At 32.4% G+C, this 9,374-nt stretch overlaps 2 protein-coding genes across 2 annotated transcripts; one reads left to right on the top strand and one right to left on the bottom strand.

Moving 5' to 3' along the window:
• The first annotated feature begins 4,953 nt into the window (after nt 1-4,953).
• Mos (proto-oncogene serine/threonine-protein kinase mos) lies at nt 4,954-6,876 on the top strand. Its single transcript, XM_018522454.1, has 4 exons — nt 4,954-5,033; nt 5,097-5,281; nt 5,409-5,794; nt 6,580-6,876. The coding sequence occupies exons 1-4, from the start codon at nt 4,954-4,956 to the stop codon at nt 6,874-6,876; spliced, it is 948 nt and encodes a 315-aa protein (XP_018377956.1).
• A 66-nt stretch (nt 6,877-6,942) lies between these two features.
• On the bottom strand, nt 6,943-8,315 carry LOC108770738 (U6 snRNA-associated Sm-like protein LSm5). The gene is made up of 3 exons (XM_018522445.1): nt 8,189-8,315; nt 7,901-8,097; nt 6,943-7,051 (listed from the first exon to the last, which is right to left on the bottom strand). The coding sequence occupies exons 1-3, from the start codon at nt 8,232-8,234 to the stop codon at nt 7,019-7,021; spliced, it is 276 nt and encodes a 91-aa protein (XP_018377947.1). The 5' UTR covers nt 8,235-8,315; the 3' UTR covers nt 6,943-7,018.
• Nucleotides 8,316-9,374: the final 1,059 nt, after the last annotated feature.

Raw genomic sequence — 9,374 nt, 5'->3', positions numbered from 1 at the left:
AATACGGTGGTAAGATTTTAATCTAGTTAGAAGTCCAGCAGGAAAACAAGCATCGTGTGCCGCTGGCTTTATTTTCGTGTTTCCATGCGAGCATAGCACGATAATTACACGTAATAATCTCCAGCATGTAAATGCTCATAACACTTGTGAGCATTTGTTTAACATTTGATAAACGAGGATGAAATGATTCGTAAGCGTTGTAAGCCTGAATCGGATCGCGGCGTTATACGAATCTAACTTCAAGAGAAATGCATTATGACTGCTTTTGTAGAAAGGAAAATTTTGAGTAATTTTCAATTAAAAATACATATTTTCACCATTTTCTTTTATTTCTGCTTTAATTTTGTCATTTTCTCATTCAGCGATTAATTTTGTATGAAAATATATGACTTTTAGACAATTGTAAAATTTCATTTTGCACCATGGCCGAAATAACCTGTTCAAATGTACATAAAACTTCAAATGCGCATACAAATGATTTGATATCACCAAATTAAACGCACGCTGGTACTAGATTTCATCTCTATTTTCACGGAAAATTTGAGTTTTCCATGTGTGAAAAAAAAATTTATTTTTGTTGCACAATTTAATACAAATTATACATGTACGTATGTGTATACACTCGTTGACAAAATTATCGCATAGGTAAATTTATATCAAAATTTTGCATAATTCAAATAAGCGTAATTCCACGAAAAATGGTTGCACATTTAAAAATTTTTTCTTATTCTCAAGAGTAAAGTCTGTATTTTACGAAGTTTTTAATGGATTTTGCATCTATCCTTATACCTACTTAACGTCTTTTCAAAAATAAGGACGTGTTTTATCTTAAGAAATTTCCATAGTTTGACACACTACGGGGTGGAATAAATTTTTCTTCGCAAATTTCGTGATAAATTTCGTAAAGTATGGACTTTTTTCTTACAAATTAAAAAAAATTAAGCTTTGTACGATTTTTTTTTAGAAAATACAGTGTATCAAACTTACCTATGCATTTTACTCAATTATCGCCAGCATTAGCATTACCTAATGCGCACCACGGGAAGGCTGTGATCAGATGTTGCATATGGGGGGGGGGGACATGTGGGAGTATGTTTGCTCTTTAAAATTGTCAACTTTCGCCTCGTCTTCGGATGACCTCTTGTAAATGTGCATGCATATTGAGCACTAATTGAAGTCTGAAGAATTAGCCTCTTGCCTATATTCGATGCAATGCTGCTTCTAGTTGCTGCTGATTTATTGGCGATTCCTCTTTTCCTCAATTAGAGCTTGCATCAATATGTATGCACGTTTACAAAAAATTATCCGAATACGAGGCGAAAATGCACAATTTTAAAGAGCAAACATACTCCCATATACCTTCCCCCCTCCACACACACGCGCGCGCGCACGCACGATGCACAAAATCCGTTCAGGAACCTCTCCGTGGTGCGCATCGGGTAATGCTAGCGGTAATTGAATAGCAAAGATAAGTTTGATACACTCTGTATCTCCTCGAAAAAAAAATCGTAAAAGCTTCATTTTTTAATAATTTATAAGAGAAAAGTCTATACTTTATGAAAGTTATATCATAGTATTTGCGAAAAAATTTATTCCACCCCGTAGAGTGTGTTAAACTATGCAAATTTCTTAAAATAAAACACGTCCTTATTTTTTAAAAGACGTAGGTAGGGATAAGGATAGATTCAAAATCCATTAAAAGCTTCGTAAAATACATACTTTACCCTTGAAAATAAAAAAAAAACAAATGCGACTATTTCTCGCGGAGTTACGCTTATCTGAATTTATGCGAAATTTTGATATAAATTTATCTATGCGATAATTTTCTTCACAAGTGTATTATACAATAATCAGAAAGAAACTTAAGAGAGGACATGAGGGCCTTTTTCCTGTAATCACAAATTGTCCCCGCGCACTACTGCCCTCTAAAGAAGTGGATGTAAACTACACAACAATATTTTTTTTTTGCGGTGCTCCTGATGGAAATAAATCGTTGAAATAACTAAAATCTATGAAATTAATAGAAATTTTCAACGATTTCAGCGATGTATCTTCATCAGGAGCACCACAAAAAAATTGGATATTGTTGTGTAATTTACATCCATTTCTTTAGAGGGCAGTAGTGCGCGGAGGCATTTCGTGATTACAGGAAAAAGGCTCTCTGTCCTCTCTTAGATTTCTCTCTAGTATAACACAGAAAGAATTTTTAACAATCATTAGACTATTAGACATCGTTTGCACTAATTTTTTATTTTTTGTTTTGCGGAATTTTTTTTCATAATTATCATAATTCTTGGAACACATAAATATTTTATAAATATTTAAAAAATATTTGAACATATATAAATATAAATATTTTAATTTTTGTTGATAATTATAGTTACATCTGCTTATACATTTCACTTATTTTTTAGCGTAAAATTTAAATGTAAATAACCTGACTGTATTTCGAAATGTTTTAATTACCCATACATGCTTTATAATAACATATCTTTGCGTTTTTAAATTAAGTGAAAAATCGATGCCTTTGAGAGCCTAACGTTTGCACTTGATGATGCAATGCTCATTATCAAGAGTTTATATAATGGCACATGCGTAAGGATAGCCAAATGGAAATGTTACGAGAACAATGCTTGATTAATAATAATTTTCAAGAAATAACGTTTTAACGTTTTCACAGATCGTTCTTCTTGTCTTTCTTTCATGAATATATATGTACATACGTGTATATTCATGAAAACATATGTACATGTATATTCATTAATAAAACAGTATATATAGTATAATTCCAAGGTGTTTACATTATTCCGTTTGTTCCACAAACTTCAATTACTTCTATTATCAGACAGCTAACTCCCCAGTTCCTTCCTTCCGTAAAAGTGTTGCCTATGCGAAGTGGATACGCAGAATATCTCTCTCAGGAAAGAGATTCTAACAAATTAGGTGGTCTAGCGTTTCTGCGATTAGTTCAAAAGTATGTAGAAAGTATGCGCAGTATGCAAATGTTATATATATATATGTATATATATTATATGTTATATGCTTATTCTGTGCATGTAGTATATATACGTTTTGTAGACCGATTTTAAATTTCATACAAGCCATTAAACCTTGAAGTCACTTATTTAGAAATTCGTATAGGTATGTGTTTGTTATGCCGTTGTCATCATTTCACATATTTTTGTTTAACAAGATAAGATCCCCCTCCCATGGCTTTGTTCAGATTTTCACCCAAGTGCCTCCCAGGTATCATGCTATCTTTATTAAACAATCGGTGAACATACACACAAGAATAAAATGATACTTGGGTGGTACTTGAGTGGGAATCTGAACATAGCCTTAGGAAAGGATTCCAGATGTTTTTTGTTCAACAAGATAAGATCTGGGAGAAGATCTCCTAGATCTTACCTTGTTAAATAAAAAACATGTGAAACGATGTTCAGATTCCCATCCAAGTATCATCCAGTATCCCGATTCTGTAATTCTTAACAGCTGTCAGTATCATTTTACTGTCGTTGTAGGTATTATAAACAGTAAAAAATTACATAGCAGCAACATATCAATACTAAACTGTTGTTAGAAGTTACAGAATCAGGGTATACATATTATTTTATTCTTGTTGTTCACTGAATGTTAAACAAGCATAAAATAATAACTGGGAGGTACTTGGGTGGGAATCTGAACATAATCCTGTGTGTGGAAGGAAATTTTATCTTGTTGAACAAAAATGTGGAGTGACGAATATCGTAACACAGATATGGATTTCTAAATAACAATTTAAATGATTTTAAGATTTAACGATTTATATAAAATTTTAAACAGAGCCACATACACAATTTCCTTTATTGAATCGAACTACAGTTTCAAAGATGTTTCTTTTAGTGACTTGGAATTATTCAAGATGGTGTAAACGACTAACGATTATGATTATAAAATATCATTATATTATTAATTATTACGTAATGTTAAATGTAAAAAATCGCTTTATTTTATTAATAAAAATATATAATTTATCATGTTTACAACTAATTATGCCTTCGTTACTACCAACATTTTTTTAGTCTATCGATCAATTTTTGTCAACTGGAGCAAACAAAAAATGTAATAAATAGCCCTTTTTCATTTTTTAGACATTAACAATTTATCTAATTGTTTAAATAAGACGAATAAGGTTTCAAATCAAACGATGCAGAAAAACAAGACACATACGTTCAAAAAAAAGAAAAGTCCATTTAACTCTAAACCGATATTTATAGAATATAGAATATATACATATATTTTAAAAATTAATATTAAAAGTACGGTACATCGAAGGAGATTAATTCTCGCGTTTGATGAAACATAAAACACGTCTATAACATATATATATAGATGTAATAAAAAAAATTAATCATATCAATAATATATTTAGAAAAAATTTCATTGACTTTTACCGCACCGTTTTGAAGATATTTATTTCTAAATTTATAGAATTTTACATTACAAGTTAAAGGTATAACCCTTTTCTTGCAAATATTTTCTTTTAAATTGAGATATTTGCATATAAAATAGAAATTTAAAAATCGTTATAATTATAAAGTAAACACTTACGTTTATTTTTGTAAAGTTTGTATCTAAATTTACCGTACAGTTTGAAAAAAAAATTTATATTTTTCAATGAAAAAAACGAGAATGTGAATAATAATTTTAAATTCTAAAATATTGAGATATAAGAATTTCTTCGCTAGAAAAAAAAAGAGACGTCTAGGAAAAGAGCTCTAAAGCGTTCTCCATTGTATTCGATGTGTTTGTATACAAAGAACGGACTTTTAAGTCCTACGTTTTCCTATATAGACGATGTAAATAATTTCATCATCATTTTCTATATACGAATGGTGTTGAAAGAATTCAACGTTTTCTTCTTTCTATCATTAAAAAATCATTTGTATCGTAAATATCGTAATCGTTACCTAAATGGCTTCACCACGAAGATTCGTGTCCACGCTAAAGCATCTATCACCTCGGCCACTAGAAAGTGCTACGTCAAACATTAGGTAAGAATAGTCAGAATTTTTGTTATTTAAACTAAAGTCCACAAACGAGTAATAATTTATTAGAGTACGTCCAAGTCCAAAAACTCCAGATAACATTCACGAAAAAAAGATGGAAGATGAAAAGTTGTCACCGTTCAATATCGATACTCCTAATAGAGTCGAACTACTCAGGAACGGTCTGTCGAGGAAACATCGTTCTGTGCTCGGAGCGGGTGCTTTCGGTACCGTCTACAAGGTACTTTACAAAGGTGCTTTACTGTAATTTTTCTTAATAAATTGTATATTGTCAAATTTGTTAGAGAAGTAATTGCATGTGCATGAGAAATGAAAAGGAATCTATAAATACGATTTAATTACTATTGTCACGTTTCTCAGGAAACCAAATGGCAGCCAAGATAATTCCACGCAAACAAAATGACGATGAAGTAATAAACTCGGAGAGACATGCGACTATCCTGCGACATACCAACATTGTGAAAATATTGAGAATAGAACAAGGCAGTAGCTTATCATTGATAACAATGGAACTATGCGGCACGTCATTGAAGGACAGGCTGCAGGAATCGGCACTGTCGAAAGAGAAGCGTGTCTCAATCTGGAAAGATATCGCTAGCGCGCTTCAATTTTGCCATGATTCTGGCGTGATACATGCAGACGTTAAAGCAACCAATATTTTAATGGCAGCTAACGGTCAAGCTAAGCTCACTGACTTCGGTAGTTCTATACTAGTGAATGAACCGCACGTTTCAATCAGGCCACGAGTATGCACGCATATATGCAACTCATTGAATCTTTTCACTCAAAAATACATTAATGAATTTTCTAATAGAATTACAGACACATACAATATTATTTTTGTAAAATTTTTCGTATATCCATACACATATACTCATTAGACATGTGTTCATATGTAATGGCGAGATTTTTATTTTTGGTGAAATTCCATCACTCCATACTGCACTGAATTAGTATACATTAGATTAGTGCACATTAGAGGCTTCTTTATACAAGTATCTAAATGTAGTGACATAATACAATCAACTTTAACAATGAAATAATATAACATGTATAAGTACTCTGTTAAGTAACGAGACAAATATTATATCAATACTAGAAATTAAAAATGCCTATTACGGTTGAAGCTGGATCTTCGTTGCTTAAATAATTCAATCTTGAATTACTAATATATACTATATATGTACTTGCATATATACCATATTATAGTCTTTTTCAAACTGCGCGCCGAATTATTTTTCCGGGCTAAATAAACGCAATTAAAACTACTCTAGTAATCGCGAATTAAATTGACAAGCAATTTAATAATTTGATGCTACCATCAAGCATCATATATTATAAAGAGATGTTAATATGTTAAAACTGTTAATAAATATTATATCAATTAGATGTTTCATGTTTATATACTTCTACATTTACTTTAATTTTACTAATTTATATAACAGCTTTAAATATGCACTAATCTAATATAATGCAAGTGAAAAAATTTCGCTATTTAGTTTCCTCTCCTAAAAACTCATTTTTTTATCAGGGTACGCCGGGCTATGCAGCACCAGAAGTGCTTCGAGGAGATGTACCTACGTTCGCTACCGATATTTATTCCCTAGGAATCGTGGCCTGGCAAATGCTCTCTCGAGAAGTACCTTTCCATGGATTACATATGCATACCGTCATATACATTTCTGTAAAAGGAACACGTCCTGAATACGAAGCTCTTGATGACGAGTTTGATGGAAGATACAAAGAATTATTCAGAGCGGCATGGTCCCAGAACATCGCAAATAGACCCTTGCTCCATGAAATAATCAGTAGACTTGATCTTTTGTAATCCATAGTTAACATTTATTTGATCAATTAAGCTTAAGCTTATAACGAATCTTACTTGCGATAAGTAATGAGGTTAATGCTTCATCACAATCTTATCAAGATAGGAATAAATCTGATGCGCTCAGGATGATGGTTTAAAAGTATTATGTATCCGGCATCTCACCACCAGGCACTAACTGCAGCAAAATAAACAAATTAAAAAAATTTGAGTTTTATTTTCCATTTTAATCATGTCAAAAATTATGATCTATTATTCTATTAGAAGTTGTATTGTCTCTCATAATTATTAAGGTGCCTCCAGACGATATGGCCAACATATGTCAACATTAGCAAATATCATACACATACATGACATATATAATTATCCATATTGAATAACCAATATTTAACGAATGTGTACAAAGTTGACGTATACATTGGCCATGCATCTGGAGGCACCTTCAAGCTGATTCTACAATGAGATGGCAGTCGGAAATATTAAGTCTTAACTTAAATAGTGACTGTGGTAGGTGACTAAGATTTTTCGCATCTACAAGTTGTTAATTGCTTAGTCTAGTTTAATTAATGGGAAGGAATAAAGTCGAATTTGGTCAGTCTTAAGAAAATCGGTAGTCTTAGGATGCGTCCAATTTAACGCTCGCAATACTCGCAGGCATCATTTGTCCTTAATTAACATTTGATAAACACCAAGGATGAGATGCTTTCACAAGTTGTGTCATACAAGTTGGCCGTCCTGATAAAAATAAAAATCCGAGTGTAAATCCAATGTAATGAGGGAGTAACAGAAGCGTAAAAGAAACTTCTAGAAGGCGCAAATTGAACAATGAAATTGTAAAAGAAACATTTACGATTTTTTTACATTTTGACCTCTTTTAATTTTTGCCTCTTAGAAGTTTCATTTATGCTTCTGTTACTCATCCATGACGATCCATTCGATTCATGCCTTGATTTTCACTTCATCGATTTAGGTCTACCGACTTATTGTAGAATCAGCATTGGGTATCATAGATATTATCGATAATGACCATAGTAATATTGCTGCCGTTGAGAAGAATCTGATCCAACTTCGTAACTCTGCGACCTTCCGGGGTTGCCTCACTTTCTGTTACATCTTCCAGTAACATGTTGACAAAATCATCAAAACCTTGCAAAGTTCCTACAATCTCCTTGTCATTTTTCATAATAATGTGTATTCGAGAACCGATACACTTATCAACTAGTTCTAAAAGTAACAATATAATTATTCGCATTGGATTACAAATATCAAGCAAAACATTACTGACATAATTTAGAATATGAACAAATTCATTTACCCAAAGGTAATAATGTAGACGGATTGGTGCTAACTGAAGCAGTCATGATTTATACAATGAAATAATCGTCAATCAATAAATCAAATATACCAATAGGCAATAGGCATACCACAGTATAAGCACCGACGAGATACTATTAAAGACCAACAACCCTGGGCAAATTTTCGTCCTTACAAAAAAGGCTCGGAGAAAAGGTAATTGAAGAGCACTGACATTATCAACAAATAATATAAGTTTGCTTTAAGATTATTAATATAAATATTTAATATGGCTAATAGCTAATACATTATTAAATTCATGATCTTTTTTATTATATAATAAATGCTTCATAAATAAGTATACATACTTAGGCCGTGTTCGTAATTTACTGCCAGTTGTCAGTACAGTATTGTATACGTAAGGGCCATTCCAAAAAATCATCCAATCGTAGTTTACGTTTGTCTTTATGACAGAAATGTGATTGGATAATTTTCTTTATGCATACGGTTATGCAAGTGGCTCTGCAAGTTTGTGTGGAATGGCCTTTAATCACGACTAAGCTTGATCGGCGTTGGTGAAACCGCTTAAGGGGATGCTGGAGTGACGGTCGAAGTTAATCAAGGTCGATAGTACAGACTTTTTTAAATTCCAAATTCGACAATAGTGACATCTTTCATTCATTTCTTATACTTATTATATATCGTTGTGTCTCGCTCAAACGCATTCATCTGTCCTTATCTAACATATTGCAACGCCGTCTCTTAGAAAGAGATCAACTAAAATACTGCTCGGTTTCATGGTTAAACAGTCATACATCGTCGATTTCTCACGCGCTAGACACACAATTTCGTTCCTTGCGCTAATCTTTTTATTTAGGCGTCAAAATTTAATTCTAAAGATATGTACGACTGTAACCGTCTATTTATTCTACATGTGCTCCTGCCCTAATTTCGAGCATATAACGTGCATATAATTTTTTCACGAAGTAAATGTTTGGTGAGCTGATAGCACATGGATACAGGAATCTGTAATTTATTATTTTTCCCAGTTTTGGACACAAAATACACCAGGAGCAGGTACATTAGCACGGATATTTCAATCGTGGAGAAGGAATTTTTATTCTGTGCAACTCTAATTCGAAGAACCGTGCAAGGAACATAAACGCTTGCTTTATCGGTAAAAAAGAAGACTCCAGCATCCCCTTAAG

Source organism: Trachymyrmex cornetzi, unplaced genomic scaffold (genome assembly GCF_001594075.2).
Source record: "Trachymyrmex cornetzi isolate Tcor2-1 unplaced genomic scaffold, Tcor1.1 scaffold1002, whole genome shotgun sequence".
NCBI lineage: Eukaryota > Metazoa > Arthropoda > Insecta > Hymenoptera > Formicidae > Trachymyrmex > Trachymyrmex cornetzi.
The sequence above is the reverse complement of the archived record's forward strand: the minus strand, read 5'-3'. Positions and strand labels throughout refer to the sequence as shown.

What these genes read in the sequence shown, in the direction of transcription:
- Mos (XM_018522454.1), top strand. Translation starts at nt 4,954, where the DNA reads ATGGCTTCACCACGAAGATTCGTGTCCACGCTAAAGCATCTATCACCT. An exon ending in CTACAAGGTACTTTACAAAG is followed by an intron (nt 5,282 to 5,408) that starts GTGCTTTACTGT and finishes CACGTTTCTCAG; the next exon opens with GAAACCAAATGGCAGCCAAG. An exon ending in ACGTTTCAATCAGGCCACGA is followed by an intron (nt 5,795 to 6,579) that starts GTATGCACGCAT and finishes TTTTTTTATCAG; the next exon opens with GGTACGCCGGGCTATGCAGC.
- LOC108770738 (XM_018522445.1), bottom strand. Translation starts at nt 8,234, where the DNA reads ATGACTGCTTCAGTTAGCACCAATCCGTCTACATTATTACCTTTGG. An exon ending in GTCTACATTATTACCTTTGG is followed by an intron (nt 8,098 to 8,188) that starts GTAAATGAATTT and finishes TGTTACTTTTAG; the next exon opens with AACTAGTTGATAAGTGTATC. An exon ending in ACGGCAGCAATATTACTATG is followed by an intron (nt 7,052 to 7,900) that starts GTCATTATCGAT and finishes ATTTTGCTGCAG; the next exon opens with TTAGTGCCTGGTGGTGAGAT.